The sequence below is a fragment of the Fukomys damarensis genome, unplaced genomic scaffold (genome assembly GCF_012274545.1).
Source record: "Fukomys damarensis isolate Sample0158 unplaced genomic scaffold, DMR_v1.0_HiC HiC_scaffold_39, whole genome shotgun sequence".
Taxonomy (NCBI): domain Eukaryota; kingdom Metazoa; phylum Chordata; class Mammalia; order Rodentia; family Bathyergidae; genus Fukomys; species Fukomys damarensis.
This window is the reverse complement of record NW_022900951.1, coordinates 14,682,588-14,704,474: the sequence shown is the minus strand read 5'-3', so window position 1 is coordinate 14,704,474 and position 21,887 is coordinate 14,682,588. Positions and strand designations below refer to the sequence as shown.

The 21,887-nt window shown below is 38.3% G+C and overlaps 1 protein-coding gene across 1 annotated transcript in view; it reads right to left on the bottom strand.

Moving 5' to 3' along the window:
• Positions 1-8,812: 8,812 nt before the first annotated feature.
• Positions 8,813-21,887, bottom strand: part of Cdkl5 (cyclin dependent kinase like 5) — a 150,803-nt gene continuing 137,728 nt past the window's right edge. Inside the window, exons 16-18 of the mRNA XM_010643652.2 lie at positions 17,133-17,232; positions 12,350-12,469; positions 8,813-9,851 (exon numbers count right to left, since the gene is read on the bottom strand). Of these exons, the coding sequence (XP_010641954.1) occupies positions 9,465-9,851; positions 12,350-12,469; positions 17,133-17,232 (607 nt within the window). The 3' untranslated portion in view covers positions 8,813-9,464. The remainder of the gene's footprint in view (positions 9,852-12,349; positions 12,470-17,132; positions 17,233-21,887) is intronic.

Here is a 21,887-nt window from a genome sequence, read left to right as displayed (position 1 = left end):
TTTTTTTTTTTTTTTTTTTGGTACTGGGGATCGAACTTGGGACCTTGAGCTTCTGAGACAGGCAGTGGAACCACTGAGCTAAATCCCCAGCCTAACCAAATCTTCTTGTTAAACACATGAACTATGTTTATGGTATCATTTCCTTTATGGAGGAAAAGTTCAATTAAAAATATATAATTCAGCAAAAACTCACCTTATTTTAACATATTTACTTTTATTTTTAGAAATGCTAGAGTGTGGTCTACACTTGGAGATTTTTTAAAAATTAAGGTAAAATCTACACAACATTTTGCAGATTTTTAAATAATTAAAATGTTATGAACAGAAAAGTAACTAGCATTAAGTGTTGCCAATATCAAGAAAAAAATCTGAGCTGAATCTGGTACTCGGTGCAGGAGCAGATCACTTGGATAAAGCAAAGATATTTCCAAATAGAGGTACTTCTATGAGTGCATTCTTGGAGCCAAGAAGACTGCACCCCTAAAGTGAGCTTTTGAACAAATGCTGACAGAAGCCCACTTCTTTGTCCACTTGAGGTATGACTGTTGAAGCCCAATGACAAACAGCTTACGAGGGCTGCTGCTTCACCTGCAATCCCAAGAGCAGCTCTAAGCTGGGCCTTTTTTACCATGACTACCTTACGAGGCTGATAGGAAGATCACCTAGGATACATGTATTGAAAGCCACCCACTGAGCTCTCTAACTGCATGTAAAATCCAGTGACAGTCTTTCTCAACTTCGTGGAGCTGCCAACTGGGGCACAAATAATAGCAATAATGTTATAACAGCTAATATTTATTGGGATACTATCCAGAGCTTTACAGCAACTCCATAGTTGCTCATGACAACCCTATGAGGTAGGTACTATGATTGTATCCATTTAAAGGTGAGGAAACTGAGGCACAGGGAAGCTATGTGACATGTGATTTAAGGACTCCACTCCAGCAATCTGACTCCAGATCTTAGGCTTTTAATCTCATCAGAGTCCTTGGACCTCTGAAATATTCTATTCTTAAACCAAATCAATTACCACGTGCTGGGAGATAAGGTGGAAAGTGGTACATGAATTGGTGGGAGCTTTCAGAAAAGATGTTATATACTGTGAGGGCTACTATTGCCTCCTTCAATTAAGTACCTAACCATCAATATAGACAGCCATTACTAAATGTGTTACCTCTTTCCTTCAGTTAACTACTCATTATTTCTTCTTTGGACAAGTACTTTTATATGCTCTGTATTGGAAAGTTTTTGAAAAGGTAGACTTTGGAGGTTTTTGAGTGGCCCTGATTTACTACAAGAAAAGCTGTCTGAATGTGGCCACCATCACAATCCATATCAGTTCTACACATGGAGGTACAGTGGCAGCATTGTGTACGCGTTTGAGCATTACTGTGAACAAACTCAGCTTCAAATCATACCTGTTCTACTTCCAAGGTGGGTAACCTTTGGCAAGTTACTATAAAGTATGGAAACCTCTTTCCTCATCTACAAAATAGGGATAATTATAGTACCTGCTTCACTGAGTGCTTGTTTAAAGTAAACATAATAAGAAAACACTTGGCTTTGTGTCTGCCCATAAAAGTGCTATGAACATTAAAAACTATAAACCCCAGATACAGTGGTTACCTCAGTTCATAAACTTAATTCCTTCCATGATTCTGGTTGAAAACTGAATTGGACTACAACCAAATCAAATTCAATGGTTAGGTTCAAAGTTGCCCTTATGGGGAAATTTGATTCAGTTCTTATCCAATCTGGTTTGCAACCAGAATTGTGGAAAGAATCAACTTTATGAACTGAGTTACCACTTTACTTGACTGAGTCTTAATAAAAGTATAACTAAAATCATAGGTCGCACTTACGAAGACACTTAATAAACAATCAACTGACACAGTGCAAAGCACTGTTTAAGCTCCTACTCTTTGTTTTAAAAAAATCAGGGAATACTTTATATATGTTACTACCACAAAATATAAATTATTACGCCCCAACTGAGCACTATGTAGTTGGACTTCTTACCATAAATGACAAAACAGGGGGCGTAAAATAGGTGTCAGTAAATTGTGGCCTGTTTTTGCATATAAAGTTTTATCTGAATGCAACCATGCTCACTCACTTATGTATTACATAGCTGCTTTTGCACAAGGGCAGAATTGAGTAAAGGCGACAGAACCTTCACAGCCCACAGAGCCCCCAGCAGTTACTATCTCACCCTTTCCAGAAGTTTGCCGATCCCTGCTCTAGGAAAAGAGACCCTCCCAGAGCTGTCCATCTTTGCTTTCTCCATAGCACTAGTGCCCAGCTGGGATCTCTTCCCATCCTCCTCAAATCACCGAGTCAGCTCCAGCAATGTGTATATGTGACAACACTCAACTGTGAAAGAAACCAAAGTTTTCAAAATACCTTAAGGGGAAAAGAATTTTATATATAGAAAAAAATAAAAACCATGAAGTAACAGGCTTTGTTTGCCTCACTTTACATTACTCACTCCCTTAAACTGATTACAACTTCAAAGGCCCAATATCCCTCATTTGAATTAAGCACATTCTCTTTACAAAGAAGGAACTAAAATGGTGCTGCTTGCCGTTCCAACACAAGAAGAACCACAGTGCTTAAGATTGGGAAGGCCTGGCAGTCACATCAGTCGGTGCAAAATCTGCATTTTATTAAAGACATTTGGGAAGATCCATTCAAAAATACATTGTGCTCAGTAAAAATTAACCATTTCATGCTGATGGTGAAGATTACCACGGAGTAGATATTTGTATAATATTTACAGCAACAATAGAAATTTTACAGAAGTTTAGAATGGAATACATGCCAGAAAAAACTTGATAAGATGTACCAACACATGATACAAATAGTTATAGAAACACTTTACAAATGGTTCATAATTAGCTTGTGAGGAATTTAAATATTCAACATTTTAAATTCAATTTGGATTCAAAAATTAAAAAGGTTAACAACCACATCACACCCTTGCCACAGTAAAAATTATGGAATTACACTTTATATAATGGATTATAAAGTCTGTGCAATTAAGAATTTCCATTGATTCTTCATCTACCATAAATTGGATATCACATCCCTCTGGCTTATCCCTATTTTTGTTTTTAAACAATGAACAGGGTCTCAATGTTACCCTGCCCTATGTCTTCCCAGATATCCCCTTCAAACTTACTAGAGATTGAAGAAGCTGTGACTAGTAGTCTAAGTATATACAGAATAACTACCTGAATTCAGAATGGCACAAAGCAATTCTTGGAGATAGGAATGGGGGGTAACTATTTTGTTTGGTTTAACTGTTTCTGCTAATCGATGCAAGTTTACAGCGAGAATTCACTTCTTTTCATCGTCACACCACCCCTCCAGCCTGACTCAGTCAGTAACCAAAGAGTATAAACAAGGAGAGAGAGAGAGAGACTGGAGACCAGAACTGATTGTGTATCCTTAGGGAAATGGATTTTCTGCAAGCTTTGCTTTAAGCAAAGCGGTTGTGGAGAACTTACACATTCTCCAGAAGGAAAAGCATAATTTTTCTCATGAAACTGTACATAGTTCAACCAGAGCTTTTGGTAACTCTGGCAATAAACACTTTAATTCCCCAATAGGGACAAAAGTCAAGGCATCTACCTTTTCTATTCCTGGGTTTCTTCTGACTAGACCTGAAGCAGAGCACTAGGGCAAGCTTGTCTACGCCTGAAATGAATCACATCAGCCTTTTGGGCAGTGAAATCCCAAACCAAAGAAAGTCCTGAGGGATTCTCAGCAGTCTGTCAAAAGAAGGGGACGGAGGGACAGATAAGGCCTCTTTCTCCCTGATACTCTGCATGGGAAGAGCAGCGAACAAGGCAACTTCTAATCTGCATACAACACGGAGACCGATTTCAGATTCCCAAGGAGGATCAAATATGACCAAGGATCAAAGGGGGTGTAGAGAGCTTACCTTTGTGGGAAATGAAGGGCCTTAGAAGTGACACCACTTTCACTACTGCAGTTCTGCTGGCCCTACAAATCCAGCATGCAGACTGTGACAAAATTTTTCTGGCAAAACAAGACAACCCTCCCTTAAATTTGGGAGTAAACATTTGATGGATGAAAATACAAGGCAGGGAAGGATCATGTTTAATAGCCTAGAGTGAATACACAGAAAGGTGGGTCAGTGCCTGGTGGAGAGAAGAAAAGTAGAATCAGGACCAACCAGGCCTGACACAGATGGATTAACAAAGTAATGTGGGAAATGAAGACATTGTAGAAACTGGCTCACACAGAAGTCTACCATCTTATATAATACATTCAATTGAAAAAAAGTCACATAGAGCAGCAGGCCCAGAGTTTCCTAGCCATCAGACTTCTCCCCCATTGAGGGTATACAGATAGACTAGAGACTTGATTTTCTTTCGTGGCTTCTTACTCATGGTTTCCAAGACAAAATTTTTAAATCAGCTGAGCCATACCTTAAGATATTGTATATCTCAGCTACTCAAGAAGCAAAAGAAACCTTTTTTCTTTTTGTTCCCAAGCCAGCATGCATATATACATGTATATACATACATATATATATGCACACACATATATACATATACATACATATATATGTATGTATGTATGTGTGTGCATATATATATATATGCACACACACATATATACATACATATATATGTATGTATGTACTTTTTGGTGGTACCAGGAATAGGATCCAAGGTCTCACGCATGGTAGGCAAGTGCTTACCACTGAGCTATAGCCCTAGCCCTAAGCTGACCTTTTAAATCTCTGTGAGAACCTTCTTGTGAGATTCTGGTTCTCGGAGTTAGTGACATGACATTTACAACATTTGCACTATCTTTTCTGCAGTCCCTTTCAAAGAAACAGTACTGTTATTTCTTAAACCACAAATATGCTTTCTCCATCTATGCAATGTATTAGTGATGAATGAAAGAGGCAAGGAAATATACCACTATTTTCTGGTTTAGTGTACTGTACTACTTTTTGGGTTCACAGAAGTAAGAGTCTGTGGGTTTTAGTACCCACAAAGAGTTCCACATCCCACTGGAATGCAGGAAGCAATGAACTTGTAGATATAAAAGCAATGCTCTCCAGAGAACAGGTTCTGAACAGGAGAGAATATAAAGACTTACTGAGTTCCAGCTGAGCTCCAGCATTGACTCAGGATGAGCTACTTACTGCCCTTGCCAAAAGAGTTCTGTCATCACTGGGACCAAGGTGAACAGAAGTGGACAGAGCCTTGTATGCATTTGAGAAGCAATCCTCTGGCCTTTGAAAAAAAGTTATACACTTATGAATCACTTTCAATACATGGCTAGAAGAAAATAAATGGCTTTTTTCCTTATTTACTCTAAAAACTAATTTAAGAAGTGAGGATACTATGATATCAACTAAGAGGTGCTGAGAAGGGAAAATGGGATAGCATTTCCTAGTGTAGTCCACTAATTTTCAGATTAGGAACATGCTAAACTGGCTAATTCTACAACCACAACATACGTTATAATACACGGCGCAACTAGAAACTGACCAGCACAGCTCTGAGCTTAGAATTAAAGTATACAATTGCATATGGTGAGTCTTAAAGCATGTTTTAAAACAGATTTAATCAAAGCATACAGTAAAATACTTCTATAACAGCCACATCACAACCACCAATAAAGTTTTTTTGGTTCTAATTGGTCTGCCATATGCTAATATTTGTAAAGAGCTATTAAATGACTTGAACGAACAAAAAAGACATTTTCTTTGAGTAGACACAGCTAAAAGCCATGGATGCTTTTGAGCAGTTGGTAAAAATCATGCCAATCTGCCAGGCTGCTGCTTGCTTCTAAAAATAAGCCTCATGGCTCTATGAAAGATTTTCTAAGGATGCTAATCTAGGATTTAAATTCTCAAACACATATAAAGTAACTCTGGTTTCCTCCCAAAGTATGTACCTTTTAGCAGGCCCAAGACAATGGAAACGAACAAACAGGATACCAAGAACTTAAGAATAGTGGTAGAAGATTCTTTAAGAGAATGTGATGTTGAAGAATTCATACTTGCAGTTCTATGCTCTGGAAAGAACAAAGCCAGAGCCAAGTGCTACAGACTTGGTGGTGGTACAGGCCTGGAATGGTATAGGGCAGGGTTTCTCAACCTTAGCACTACTGATGTTCAGGGCTGATCAGTTTGTGTCTGGGAGGCTGTCCTGTGCATTGCAGGATGTTTAGCAGCACCCCTGGTCTCCACCTACAAGATGCCCCTAGTGGCAACCAAATGTCTACAGACATTGCCAGATGTGTTCAGGAGGGCAAAATTGCCCTTGGAGGGGAAGCGCTTGCTATAGAGACAGCTCGCTTGAGCCCCCTGGCATGAACACTCCCTTCTGGTCTTGGGCTCTGAAGAGAGGCTAAGCATCAGTCAAGACTGAACAAGGTTCAGTTAAAGTTCACTCAGACCTTTAGAGAAGAAAAAGGAGGATGGTGGAGAAGCAAAAGTAGAAAAACAGAGAAGCCGATCTGCTTTTCAAAAGATCAGTGATACTTTCATAAAACAAAGTAATTCATAAGTGTTCATTTAGCCTTTGTACCTCTAGGAGGTTAGGGCAGACGATAGAACGCGGGTGTCATAAATTCCTCTTCCTAGAGAAAATGCAATTTGTTGTGACTTTAGGTCAAGTCTTTCCTACCATGCATGGATCACAGTCTTTGTGAGGTCAATAACTCTTCATCAAGCAGAGGGGAAAGCAACAGCTCAAAGCTAAGAGAGGGCCCATTAGATCTGTGAGAAAACTTCGTAGCCCCCATATCCCACCCTGTGAGCAGAAAGAGAATGACATGCTAGAAATGCCGACTGTAGGTTCACTTACAGCTTACTGAGGATCAATGAAAAGTCAGAAGGGACAAAAGCTAGGAGGATAAAAGAGCTACCTCGAAAACACTAGCCGAAAATGTAGCTATTTTCTGGCTCAAATCTGGGAACATACAGAAAAGTATATACCGACTCTTCATTAGTTAGGTTTAGTTTGTTATAGGTAGAAGGCAATTATTCTAGCCCTTCTTTGAAGAACTGTCATGAATATAAATGTTCTGCAAACATCTGAGATCCCACTGTTAGCAAAGAGGACAAGATGGGAAACCAGCCCCCAGGTGACGACGAGCCTCAAATGCCACAGTAGGGCAATGGGACCGCGCAATTTCTAAGCGCACTGCACAGTGAGAAGTCTTTCCAGAGGGAAAAAATGTAGTTTCTGGTTTGCAAGGGGGATAACAAGGTACAGATTTAGTATGAAAAAGAACAGTTAAATATATACCTTTTAAGAGTCACTATATCTAGGCAAAAAACTGCTGAGGGTCTACCTCACTCGTATAACCAAGCAGCTGCCTGGGAAAAGCCAGAATTCAGAGCTACCCAAACGGTATTGAACTGGTAAAAGAAAAAAGATAGAAAAAGAACGAGAGCATGCAAAGCTAACGATTTGAATCAAATTGTTTCAATGATAGTACCCAGATGAGTTTCATCTTAGTGCCTATTATACTTATTAATATTAAATAAAAAGCACCTTAAAATGACCTCTATATATAATCAATACACATTATAGTATTTATATAAAATGCAATATGCACACAATTTAAGCTTCAAAGAATCTAAGACTTTTTTCTTTATAATCTTCATAATCATCAGAGCTAAAAATTCTCAAAATCTTGGGGGAGGGTAAAGGGTAACTCAGCATTTTTCAATAAGAATTGACTTGATTCAGGGACGACCCTCTCAGAATTCTGGAATGAGTAATAAATACTGAGAAGTTACCTCTTTGACAGGGGGGAACTGCTAAAAGTCTTATTGCTAAGAGACTACTTCCAAATATCTAATACTACTGATACATGATGGTGTTGAGGTGATTTCTGTCAAGAATGGCCCAGAGACACAGGGGTGTGTGACACTTGCTGGCCAAAGGCTTTGATGACATGTAGAGTAACACAGGAGTCGCTTGGGAAATGAAAGCGATCAGATGAGGGGAAATATAGGTACTGTTCAGATGGAGTGGGTGTATATATACAGGTGTGTATGATGACCTTGTTATAAATGGACAGTGCCAGGAAGAAAAAAAGGAGATATATATATATTTTTTTCTCTACATCTGGAATTGCTTCAGGAGCCTTTTAAGTATATCAGAAAGAGCAGTAACAGAAAAAGCATTTCGAAACAGAAATGCCACACATGTATCTCATCCCACCTGGAGCCAAGAGTCTCCAGGAGGGCAGACAGTATTCAGGAGCATAGAGCTGGTTTGCAAGATCTGCAGACAGGTGCCTCTTACACCCTCACGACAAAGAATGTTCACGGGCAAATCTTCGGTCTACACTTTACACTGATGCTAAGTGGAAGAGCACACTCTCTCTAAAAGTCTCATGGGAGCAATGCCTCTATCTCCCCTCATGTGTGAGTAATGTCCCTGGACACAAATGGGAGCCAAGTGTGAGGACGGAAAGCGAGGCCTGTGGGGATCCTCACTGGTCTATAGGACCATCCCTTATGGGCCTAGAAAGAGATGCTGCATTTTGTTTGCTACTAAGAATCACATCTAGAGGCTATTGCTGGGGCTGAAAAGTTGAGCAAGGTTCATACTGTTATAGTCACATGTAGCCACAATTCAACTCCCTTTATCAGAAGTATAATACTCACTTCATATCACAAATGTATAAAAATATGGCAGATAGTGTCATAACGATACTTTCTTTAAATGAATATATTTATAAAACAGACAGATATTTACCATATATATATTTATATAGAGAATAAAATACTCCTGATGCAGTATATAAATGTTACTGTTTAGTTTTTATAGAAACTACTGTAGCTGTCCCACTGCTTCACAATGTTCCAAACAGCTCAAAATAACTTTACATTATAACATAAAAGGTATGATTATAACAGTACAATATTAATTATAAATAAATGTTACAAATCCTATCAAATATGGAAGCTTAGAAAACAATTTAAGACATACAGTTTATCTGCTAACCCTTCAAAGGGATACTCTTGGATTACAATAAACCCCACATTTAGTCTAGGCAGAAAAAAATACGTGGTAAGGTCATCGGTCAACATGAATTTCTATCCCTTGCAGTGCTAGGACACGTCCTGGCTTTCCCAAGTTCAACAGAGATTGCACTAAAGCTGGAATGTAAGGGGGAGAAATTGGCAAGAATTTCTTCTTCCTCAATGGTACACTCTATCCATTCTCACACAAGACCTGTGGGGAGTGGTGATCCCTAAGGAATTCCCTTGGCTCTAAGATCCCTGACTAGCATTTGTAGCTGTGAGGAGCCAGATGGCCTCACATGTACAATATTGCACACACCTTCATAAAGCTGAGAATACTGGCTTACCACCCAGGCCCAGCCCACTCCCTAGCCCACCCCGCGCCCTCCCCTCCCAACTGGCTTTTCCCCTCCCCCTACCCCAGCACAAATTACAAGGCTGTCTCTTTTAAATCATTCAGATTTGGCATTCGTGAGCGATTTGTTCTGTTATAAGGGTGCCCATTTGGCCCACTCTTGGCACCCAGCTGTTCAGAGTAGGAAGGCCCCTCAGTGGCACTCCTGGTCACAGAGGACACGTGCCAACCAGGATCCATCTGACCTGGCAGCTGGAGGGCTGGCCTGCCCTTTGGTGTGGGCTCCTGCCGGATGTTGCTGCTCCCACCAGAGGCTTGGCTCAGGGGGTGAATACGAATTTCTGAGAAAGAATTTTTGGTTTGTTGAGCTGATAAGGGCTGGAAACGGGGATCTGAGGGAGCTGGGTGATTTGAGGCTGAAGAGAGATGTAACAGCTTGCGCAGTGATTTTAATGGCTGGCTCTGAAAGAAAGGATGAGAATACATGTACAACTTAATTTAGAGCAGACCAGGCAGCTGGGAGGAAATAGAGCTCAGAGAGGAGATGACCAGATAGAGCTAGGCAAGGCAAGCATGTGATTAGAGGGGCTGCTCCAAGTCTATCTGTTCTCTGGGTTTTTTCAGACAAGACTGTGTCACTTTTATTTTTCATGTGAAACCCCAGAAAACTAGAGATGAAAACTAGAGCTCAAGTACCTATGCTCCTCTAACCTGGCTACATGCTATCTTTACCATGGGGTTTCATGCTTCAACCACAGGAAGGAAAAGGAATAAACAAGCAGGGACAGGCCTCTCCCTTCTGAGATGATTTCCCCAAAACTCCACATAATACTTCCACTTATACCTCACCACCTAGAACTTAGGTACACGAGCAAGAGAAGAGCTAGAAAGAGAAGCTGGAAAATGTAATGTTTTAGTTAGGTAGTTATGCACTGAGCTAAAAATCATATAACCCTTTTTGTTCTTATCTCTCCTTTCCCTTGATAATGCAAAATCTTAGTGTTCCCTGCTATAGTTTTACTTTAAAAAAATTTAGGGGGGGTAATAGTTGGGCTTTAAAACTGCAAAACAGAGGGGGTGAAGGGAGGGCAGGGACAAGGGTAAAAAATGAGAACCAAGACCTGTCATGTAGAGGTACAAGATCCCAACAATGAATGTAACGGTACTGTATCCCTAAAATAAACTCAATAAAAGCTGAAAAAAATAACTGCAAAACAGAGAAACAAGCAAAACCCCTATAGAATCTAATAGATGATTCGTTCACTGGAGGCTGTGAACATCTAATATGGGCTCACAGTAGTCTTCTCTGTAGTATGGCTGCTGCTGGCCCAAAATCCCACAGGTCACTATACTGTGAAAGGAGACTCATCCAACTGGAGATGTAGTTACTTGAAAAGAGCTTCCTGGCAAAAGAAATGTTTTTTCTTTTTCAAGGAGATACTAAAGCCCCACATTCTTTTATTTATTCATTTTAAAGAAACTGGGAATAGTGTTATCAGGTTCTTACTCAGAGCCTTGTCTCCTTAGTTTGGATACACATCTGATAAACTTAGGTATCTGGTTCTCTATGCCCCCCCAGCCTATATTATGTTAGAGGCAGAAAATATCAATGGTTAATTAAAGAGAATGGCAATTTGGGCAACACCTGTCTATAGCTCTAAATTAATACCTTACAGTTGAAAAGAGTAAACAAAAACTATAAAAAGCAGAGCCCTTTTCTCCAAATCACAGAAATCTTTGACATGATTAAAGGAAATATGGTAGATTATATTAGCTTGTTTTTTATGGGATACTGAAAAGATATAATACTGAAATACTTCCAATCAAAATAGCTGTTTATTTATTTATTTATTTATTTATTTTCCTCATTGAGTTTATTGGTACATTTTAGGGATACAGTACAGTTACATTCATCATTGGGATCTTGTACCTTTACATGACAGGTCTTGGTTCTCATTTTTTCCCCTCGTCCTTGCGCTCCCTTCACCCCCTCCTCCCCTCCCCATTTACAAACACTTTATATTTATTTATTTTAAATAGCTGTTTAAAGGTGATAAACCTTAGTTACTTGAAAACTTTACTGATTCAGTTTGCTTATTTCCCCATTATAGCAGATAAATGTTAGGTACACAATATTGTCTAATAGGTATTTCCTAATGCAACTTTTTGCCTGTTTTCTATCAGTGCAAACATGTACAAATAACTAAATAAATGAAAAAGTATAGGTTTCAGAAGTTTATATGTTCATTCAAGGTTTATTATACTCATCTTTGAAGGCCTAATTTATATGCTACCACCACCTTTAAGGAAACCTTAATCATCTCACCATCTCTGCCCATCCTCCTCAACTTTTTTTTTTTTCAGCTTTAACTGAGTTTATTGGTACAGTTTAGGGATACAGTACAGTTACATTCATTGTTGGGTACCCCCTCCTCCCCTCCCCATCTACAAACACTTTATTTCCATCCTTTCATTATCTCATATTTTTTTCTTTTCCCTTATTATCCTTCCCCTACCCATCCCACCTTCCCTACACCTTTAGCTCCTTTCTTCTCATTTCTAAATGACAGTAATCTTATTAGGATCTTATGTTTTATTGCAGATTATGGCACATCTCACTTTATTCCAAGATCTTTTTAACTAAGATTCTTGTGTATACTCTTTCTCTCCCGGGTTGTACAGTATTTGATACAGAAGACTATGTCTTTTTCGTTCTTCTAAACTTATGCCCATTCCCCAACTAGATGAAGATAATTAGAGGGCTTGCTTTTTCCCCACTGGAACATGAGTCACTGAAACAAGATTCTGACTCCCAAGATGCACCTGGCTATTAATGAGCGTCTATTTGGGGAAGACTCATCTTTGCTACAACATCGAGAGGCTAAGTATTCTCTCCACTGCCCACCACCTGTGGAATTGCTGCAGAGTCAGAGTCTAGGAGTGGTGTGGCCTTCACTCACTTGGGTCTGTATATCTGATAGTTTCTCAGGGCGCCATTCCTTTGGCCTGCTGCTTGTAGTGCTAGCAGAGTGAAGAGCTTTCTGCAATGTCAGAAGATCAGGGCCATCAGAATTAGGTACCTAGAGCAAAAGATGGACAAGGAATCAATAAACACACCAATAAGACTAATTAAAAATTACAACCACATTCAAGAGGAGAACCAAACCAAAAAGAAAATCAAACCAAACTAAAAAAAAAAATAGACCCAATAGAGAAACCCCAAACTCTCCCAATGTTCATAATGCAAGTGATGCTAGTTAAATTCTGCTGCCCTCTTAATAATTTTCCCTGTATTAGGAAAAATTGGCAGATGTCATGCAGCTTTGTTAAAACTTCAACCCTTAAAGCGTTCCCATGCTGTTAGTTTCAGTTGCTGTAAGAGAGAGCAGTTAAATTGGGCTGAACTAGGAATTGCCGTCGTATCCTCATTCCATATTGCAGTTAGGTTATGAACCAGTTCAATAAAATAAAAAACTTTTCCTGCTGGGAAAGTGATCCAAACACTGTAATTGGTGATGTTAAAGAAGACTAGTAGGCTTTCAAGGACAGCAAAGTAGGAAAGTATGGTTTGAATCATATTCCCAAACCACTGCCCAGTAAAGCTGGGTCTACTATTACACACTAGGTAAATGCTGGAAATTTATGCCACAAATTCCAAATGAATGCAATCGGTCCATTCACCAATTTTGGTGAATAAAGGACAGTTATGCCAAATGTCAAGCAAAAGCCATGGCTGTAAACTAAGTGACCAGCAAAAGCCAGAGCCAGGCAAGGAAAGATCAAGCCACCAACTAGTAGAAGCTGTTTTTTCATGGAGCCTGGTAGCTCACTTAATTTGGTCAATTCAAACGTGGTTTCAGAGAAATAAACTGCAAACCAAATGTTAATAAACTTCATGAGCCAAACACAAAGACATTTTTCAACTGTAAATGTTAATCAAATCCTTCATGGAAAATAAGGGATTTTATGAATGCTATCTGTCAATAACTGGCTAATCAGACAATCCAAACTAGCCTTTCACTAGTTTGTTGTTCAACAGACTTTATGCTTCAATAACTCATTCAGAAAGGCAAAGAATTTATATCTCAGTGAATTTATGGAACTGGCTCAGGTACTTAACTAGCATAAAGAGAATATGACCCCATGAAAATAAGACATGCTGTTGTCATCAGTAAAACAAGTTTACTGGAGCATTTTTCAGGGCTACCATACATAAAAATGGGTACCATGGGTGGAGTGACTACAGGAAGCTTTTTCAAAGAAGAACTATGCTTTAAATGATTCTTTGAATCAAAAAGAGGAAAGAGGGATTTCTTGATGCTTGGATTCTCCCCGTTGGTGGAATCTGTCTGCAATATAAGATACAAATAAACTAATTGCCAAAAAAGGGTGTTTTTACTAAAACTACTAGCTTTTGGCAGCCCTCAAATTGTTAAATTATTAAGTCACTGAAAGAATGTCTGTGTTGTACATCTTAGAGAGGTTTTGTGTCATTTCTCACCTGGAAATGAAGAAGTCAATAAGGTAAGTTCAAGATAAGCAAGAATTTCTTCTGAGCATACAATATATAGTCATGGTCAAAACCTACTACAGTAGGAATGCCTGGAGACTACAGCCATCTGCTTATATTAAGATTTTAAAACATTTAAGAATTTATTATTAGAAACAATTCTTAGGTTATGTTTTATGAGCTGCTGATAAAGCTTAGTCTTTCCCTAATTGCTAGAAGAGGACTTCAGAAACTAAAAAGTCTACCATGTGATTTGCCTGTTAGAAAAAAAAAAGATACTGTGAATTCTTTTGAACATGGTCAACTCTTGAGCCAGGAAACATCACTTGGAAGAGGACTACCACTGTTGTGGGATACTAATTTTGAGTAAGAAGTCTGTTCTACACTGCTAGAAACATTTACCCCATGGAAAATACCTGCCACAGTTCAGATACTGGTTTTCAAGTGAAGAAACATAAAGTTCAATTTTAAAAAATGAAGCATCCTTGCAAGTTGAGATACTAAGTAGGATACAATTACCAAGTTGGCAAAGTCACCATATGCTCTGAGGGCTTATGCAACTATCTGGATTGGAACGGAAGCCAGATTTCCCAAGGCAGACTCCAGATCTGCTTGAGTCAAACAAAGCAGGCACCTTTACAATACAACATTGTTTTCTGGTACTTTTTCCTTCATTTAGCTATCTCAATTGTCAGAGAACTACAATGGATATAAAGTTAACCAGACTATCTTTCATGGGTGAACAAAAATAGTCAAGTAAAACATGCCATAATTTTCCTGGTCTAATGACAGGGCAGAGTTTAACTTGCATTGCTAAGGAGGCCTGAAGAGAGCTCCCAGAAGTGTCTCAAAGAGATGGTATGACAATGACTGAGCCTGAGCTTGGGATTCAGGAGAGCCCAGTTTTGGCCCTCCCATTTGACTGTGACTTTGGGCAGGTCATGATCTGCTTGGGCTCAGTTACTATACTAGTGAAATAAAGGAGTTTAAGTAGATTTAGGATCCACCTCAACTTTAAAATGTCATATTTCACTGTGTGCACTGGGCATCAGATTCCAGTTTCTTTAAATTTTATATAAAGGCTAGAATGTCTTATCTTTCAAAGTGTGTTTAGTTTCCTTTTACTGAATTCTAGAAAGTAAAAACAAATCAACTTGAATTATATTTAAATGCAGAGTCAAAGAAGGTGAAATTGACCCAATGCCAGGCTTAATACCTTGAGATCTCACAGACTATATAGTGCTCTTTGAAAATCAGACTCTATATTTCAAAGCCCTTAAAACTTTCTTTTTTCTTTTAATTAAATCATGCAAAGGTATAAAAAAAAACTCTGTTTTAGAAGGCTTACAGCATTATGGCCTGTGGAAAGATATTTTGCAGTTAGTTTAAATATTCAATAAAAAAATAAGTGGAGAGGATGTTACAGAATAGCAATTTCCCTATTTAACCTAGTGTATATCATTTAACTATCTAAAATTTGAACTGAAGCCTGAATAAAAATGTCAACACACACACACACGAGCCAAATGAGTCAGGGGCTAAGGCAGACACACATTATAAAATACCTTAAATTCCTTGATCCCTATTATTTCTAACACTTAATTATCCTATAATGTCCACAGATCTGTGGTAAGAACAAAAACTTTGAAATATAAATAACAGTGGTCAAAAAGATGTAGCCAACACTTGATGCTTATGATAGATAAATGTGCGCGCGCGCGCGCGCGCGCGTGTGTGTGTGTGTATATATATATATATACACACACATATACATATAATATGTGTATAATACAGACGGATATACTATTAAAATCCAGAATACAAAATTTTACTAGAATCATTACTATTATTTAAAACAAACTTCAAATGTGTGTGCACCCACTGACCTTTCTTCCACAAATATATACATTAGCTAAAAAACTAAGGGGAAAGACACCAAAATCCTAATACAGTAGAATAAGTCCCTGATTTATAAATAATTCGTTTTTTGTGAACTTTCACAGGTATACTGTTTAAGACTTGGTTTGTCAGCTTATGAATGAATCCAGCTTATGAACAATTCTCATGGAATGGAACTCATTTCTAAGCTGGGGACTTACTATACTAGTTGTGGGAAGGTGGTAAGATTAACAACAATCTTTGTTTTCCATGATTTTTCTGTAATGAGGTCATGTTTATTGTATAATGAAATACATACATTTACTACGCAAGCAAGTGAAACAATGGTCTAGAAAGGTAATCTAGAAAGGTCTTTGTTAACATGTCTAGAACATCTGTGAGACAAAAAGTAAGGACTTGGGGTAATATACTTTGCTAGTGTCATTTATCTTGTCATTACTTACTGAGGAGTCATAATTCTAGAATTTTCACAACTGGAAAGGACCTCAGAAACACTGAGTCTAATCCATTCATTTTACAGATGAAATCCCTCAAAAAATGCCATTTTCCTTTTCAAATAAATGAAGGTAAATCATGTATGAAGTAAAAATGGAAACAAAACCATTTAAAATGGCTAACTCAACCTCATCTAGTCTTGAAGGTGTCATGAAGCAAAAGGAGAAGCAAGCCTCCTTTGGATGAAGAACCACTCTCCTGGGTCCTGGAGGCCTGGTTCCCCATTTTCTTGCATTGCTAGCCAGCAGGATCCTTGCTTGGGTGGTTCAGTGAAGTGAGGTGCTCAGTCCTATGGAGGCAGCCCTTTGTTTAGGCCAAGGGCTCCCAGGAGCCTGGGCACAGTCTGTCTGACAGTGCAGTCACAGGGGGAAACATGTTTTCCTACTAAAGCAGGCTTGAAATGTGCCTGTCAACATGGGCAGCCTACAACCAGCCAAGGGAGGATAAGGAATGGTGGTTATTTATGAATTTCAAGATTTAAATGTAAACCAAAATCATTTCCTAAATTTTCACATATCTTTATGCCCCCAGGGAGAAACAAATCCTGCATTTTCATAGTTTTTATAGGAATATAAATCCATTTGGATAAGAAGTTTATTGAGAGAGATTTAAAGTATTCTCTCTCATCCAAATTAGATTTCTACTCTTGGAGGTTCTGCTGAATCTAGAAAGCTCTGTGAGGGAACAGTTGTGTAGAATTTCAGAAAGAGAAATCTACAGTGTATGCATTCAGGTCTCAGTAAGAAATAAACTTTGATTGCCACATACAGAGTATAAAGTAACCACAGAATAAAGCAGAAACCTATGCCATTATATATAGAAATTGGGTATCTACTTACTGTTTGAGATTTCTTCTTTTTCTTTTTCATTGATCTGAAAAAACCTTGTTTCTCCTTTTCCTTGAGTTGATCGGAATGAGTAATACTTTCAGGACTTTTCCTAAATGAGAAGACATTTTTATCATATTGATCTTTCAATCATTCTCTTGCCATTGTGTGAAAAATATAATGAAGACTGAGAATGCATGATACCAGGTTAACATAGCCATAAAGAATTGAGCATGTAGGTAAAGGTCCTCTAAAAAAGCACAGGAGGAATTCAATCTAATCAAACATGGTTAATGATTATCCTTCAGCACAGACTCACTCGACTAGCAGTTTGAGCACTATTACAAATGGTCTATAACTGCGTTGCAGGACCATTTTCATATTGCTGAAAGCCTAAGAATTAGAGATTCTGAAAAGTGAAGGGCTTAGAGAATACTTTTTCTGTAACCCTCTAATGTAAAGAGCAGGAACATTTTCAATACCTTCATTTTTCTATTTATCTTTTTAAAAACCAGCTCATTATTAATAGTACCTTGCCAAGATAATTGAACATAATAATCAATGCTGCTACAGAAACATTATAAAGGTGAAAATTTCCTGAACCTAGAAAATTCCTATTTATTAAAACTAAATAAAAATACTCAAGGAAAAACAGACAGGATGAATGCTTTAAAACAAAGTACATATAAAGGAAAAAACCTGTCTAACTGAAAATACTGACATTAAGCTTAATACCTCAGATACCACTAAGTATTTTCATAAAAACAGATGATATTAAAAGACAGCAAACAACATCTTCACCATAACAAAGATGCTCATATTGTGTTGAAAGAGGACTTATACTTTTAACAAAACAACAAAGAACCTCGATGTTACTCTTGAAAATCTCTTCCATTAACTCTATTTTAAATTTCAATAACTATATAACTGTGAAAAGCCACTTTCTCAAATAATTACATTTCTTCTATAAGCAATTCCACAAAATCAAGAGTGGCAGAATCATTGAAAGCAACAAAATTAAAGCTATGGTTTTAGAATAACTAACAATGATGAAGTAATTAGGACATCTAAGAAAAAATGAGCAAAGGAGAATCTTGTCTTTATTTGATTAAAATATGTAAAGGCACAAAACATGTAAATAAACTATTACAGATTTGCATGACACAAAACTCCATGAAGCTATTAAAAGTCACATCTTTAAACAATATTCACTGGTACAAAGGAGTATTTCAATTATAATATTAAGTAAAACCAAGATTCAAAACTTCCTACGTGGAATAAACCCAACAATATACAACAGGTGTATAGATATACATGTACATGCATTTTTTAAAAGGCAGGAAGATATTAAAATAAAAAGCCTTAATAAGCTTGATTTAATAATGAGCACCTGTCATTTAAGCTACTCAAAAGACTAAGTAAAGATCTCTTGAGCCCATGAGCTTGAGACCAGCCTGGGAAAAATAATGAGACTTTGTCTTAGAAACAAAACAAAACAAAATCTTAATAGCTATCACACTACATAGAAGGATTATTGATGCATAATTTATTTTTTTAAATTTTCAACAGCAAACTTGTACTATGGATATAACAAATAAGTTTTACAAACCACAGGAAATTTATTTTAAAAACCAAAGACTGAAGATCAAAGACAGTAATGGCAAAGGAGTTGGGGAATAAAAAGCATGACTGCCTGAATGTGTGATGATCATTTCTTCTTAAACATTTAGCCTAAAATATGGTGGGAATGTCAGGGAAATGAAAACATGTAATACAGGACCAAGCGTTCTGGAAACTCATTAGGACCTGAAATTTTAAATGTCACTGAGGGAGTTCTAAGTTCTGAAATAAAAAATTTGTAGTTTAACAAGCCAGAACATAATAGGCATTGGAATTTAGAATAATGCATCTACAACTTTGAAAGCTAGAAAACTTCAGACTCACAGAATGGGTGAAAAGGGGATGGTAGAAATTTAAAGATGCTTTAGATGCAGTGTTATATTTTTCTTACGAATGCAGTCTCAGAGGGGAACTGGCATTAAGGTAAGAATGGTAATAATGGCAGGAGAGGAAAGGAAGGCTTGAGAACCAGTTCTCCTAGGAAGCAGGAACTTGCCTGGGAAAAGGAGGGTCTATCCAGGTTGAAATGGAGAGTAAGATGAAAAAGTAAGAGGTTGAAGAAGGCGAAGGCAATGGAAAAGGAAAAGGAATGGGGAAAACAGCTCAGAGTTTACAGTTTGGAGTTACAGAGTTGGGTCCACAAAACACAAGAAAGAAAGACTGATCAGAGACCCTTAGCAGGGTTTCCTCAGCGGCCCTGGAAAAACTACAGTCCAGTTGGGACAGGAGGAATGATGAAGAAAACCTTTTCAAGCTGACGCTAAGCAGGTGGTAGGGCTCAGATCTAGGCAGGGAAAGATCCCAGGGGTGGAAGAAGAAGGAAATAAATTACCCTTGAACTAGATGAAAGCTAGGAGTGAAGCCTACAAATATCTGCATCATCACAGACAGAATGAACTTTGAGTGAAGAGAGGGAGACAGGAAAATACAGAGCGAGGGAGAAGCTACACAGAGACACTCAGAGCATTAACAGAAAAACTGAAGGGAGAAAAGGGGACAGAGAGTTAGGGAGGGACACTGAGAGAGTAGGAGGGATGGAAAGCAGCTGCCCAGAACATAGGCTTTTGAAAGCTGTGTGGTATATAAACGAACAAAGAAGGAGCCTTGAATATAGCCAAGTGGCATGCGGCAAATTGGGCAAGAACATGGCCTATCGTTTCCTGGATCTGTGTGTAATGGTTCCTGCAAGTCCACTGGGCACAGTCTGCACCTTTGTGCTGAGCGAAAAGGGGAACAATGTAGGAGGGTAAGCAGAGGCTCACATATAGTCAGCTGGCACACTACCTGGGGCAGCAGGTCTGAGCAGAACTGTATGGGAGTAGGGTGGTATGGTGGTGGTAGTGAAGGGGACAAGAGGTGACCAGGCAACTTCCTACACAGCATAGTCACATGACTGATGTCATATAACATAACAGTTGCTTCCATTAAGCAGCCACAAGAAAGATAATTTCAAAGACTTACCACAATCAAGGAAGGAATTAACACAGAAACCAACTTCACTCAAGTCAATTAGCATTTACTGATTACTTTACACATGTTTGCCCCTGTGTTAGGTGTTAAGAGACACTACAGAAAAATCAAAGGAGCCTGATCTCCCTCAAGCTGCTCCCACACTCACAGGGTGGGCGCATGGGCAGGTGGGTAGGGGGTGTTTGTTGTCAGATGGCAGAATTGGCCTTGCTGGCTTTGGTATAATCCCTCTGGAAGCCTCATGGAAGATAAGTGTAAGAGGTCAGGGGTGTGAGGCTTTCTCTGTCTCCTCCCTTCCTCTAACAGCATGACTAGGATGGCCAAATAATGTGCAAGAGGAGCAAGTTGGTAAATGATTCTACAAGTCTGTGAGATAGGGTGGCAAGCTATTACTGTAGGTATAATATATTCATAACTTTATAAGAAGAAAAAGACTTGGACTATTTAAATGAGTTATAGCAGTACTTAAGTAGTGGGATTTCAAATTAATTTGGTTTAAGTGTCAATTTTTACCAATTTTGAGAGCTGTCTTTCTAAAGATATTTATATTGTCTTTTTTAAGCAAAATAAATATCATCTTTTATAAACTTATACTCTAAATGGATATCTGTGATGTGCATGATTTTCTCACTGGGGGCTTGAGAAAAGGCAGAAACACTTGCTTTTCTCCACAGCTAGTGCTCTTCCTATGTACACTGTATTGTTACCTAGGACTGTTTCTTGCCCTGACGACGTCAGCAACAACTGGTAGAGCCAAGCATGAAAGAATAAACAGGCTGTGAGTGAGGATGGAGGTGTCATCCTATTAGTAAAGATGATGAATCTAGGTGCATTAACTCCATTTGTCTTGTTCTGAGATATTCTGGCTTATCTCCCAGTTCTTAAGTGGGTCTGAGATACTAGCAGCTGAGATGGCCAGAAAACAGTTCTGGGTGTTATGCAACAATATCTATCTGCTGTTTTAGCTTGATTTTCCTATTGCAAGAAATGTGTACACTGTACAAATATCCTCTTCCCCAAATAAATTTAAAGTTCTACTATCAAGAAGAAACAGACTGTCCTTAGGTTGCATAATAATTTAGGAATAAGAATTCACTATGTTGCCTTAGCAAGACTCTTTCATGTTTTCATAAGCTCTCAAATATGCATTTCTCTTAAATATAAGGAATATGGTGAGTCAAACTGAGATCTTTTTCAAGAACCAAGTTCAAGTACCTTAACCTCCTTCAAGACCAAGTTAGATGTGATACATGGAGGAGATGCATCATGGCAGCATTAGGAGGGGTGGGGAAGCCAAAGAAGAAAGCCAGTTCACCCCTTGCTTGGAATTCTGGATCCCTCTCAGCCTGTACAACAGCAGTATCAGCCCAAGGATGACATAGTGAAGACTCTGCTGAAGTTCAGCATCCCAATTATGTCTCTGATTCTCTTTAAAACAACTGATTACAAGTTTCTACATGTATCCTTGTCTGAGGTTCTACTCAAACAGATTACCAAAAAGACAGAAACAGGGAAGTGGGGGCATTTTCCAGTGATACAGTATGTACTTAATACAGCTGAAGCTCTGGGTTCAATCTCCAGCACCAAACAAAACAAGCCCCTTAAAAGAAAGACGACAAAAGATGCAATACTAATATCATTTATCTTACCTTTTTTTTTTTTTTTTTTTTTTTTTTT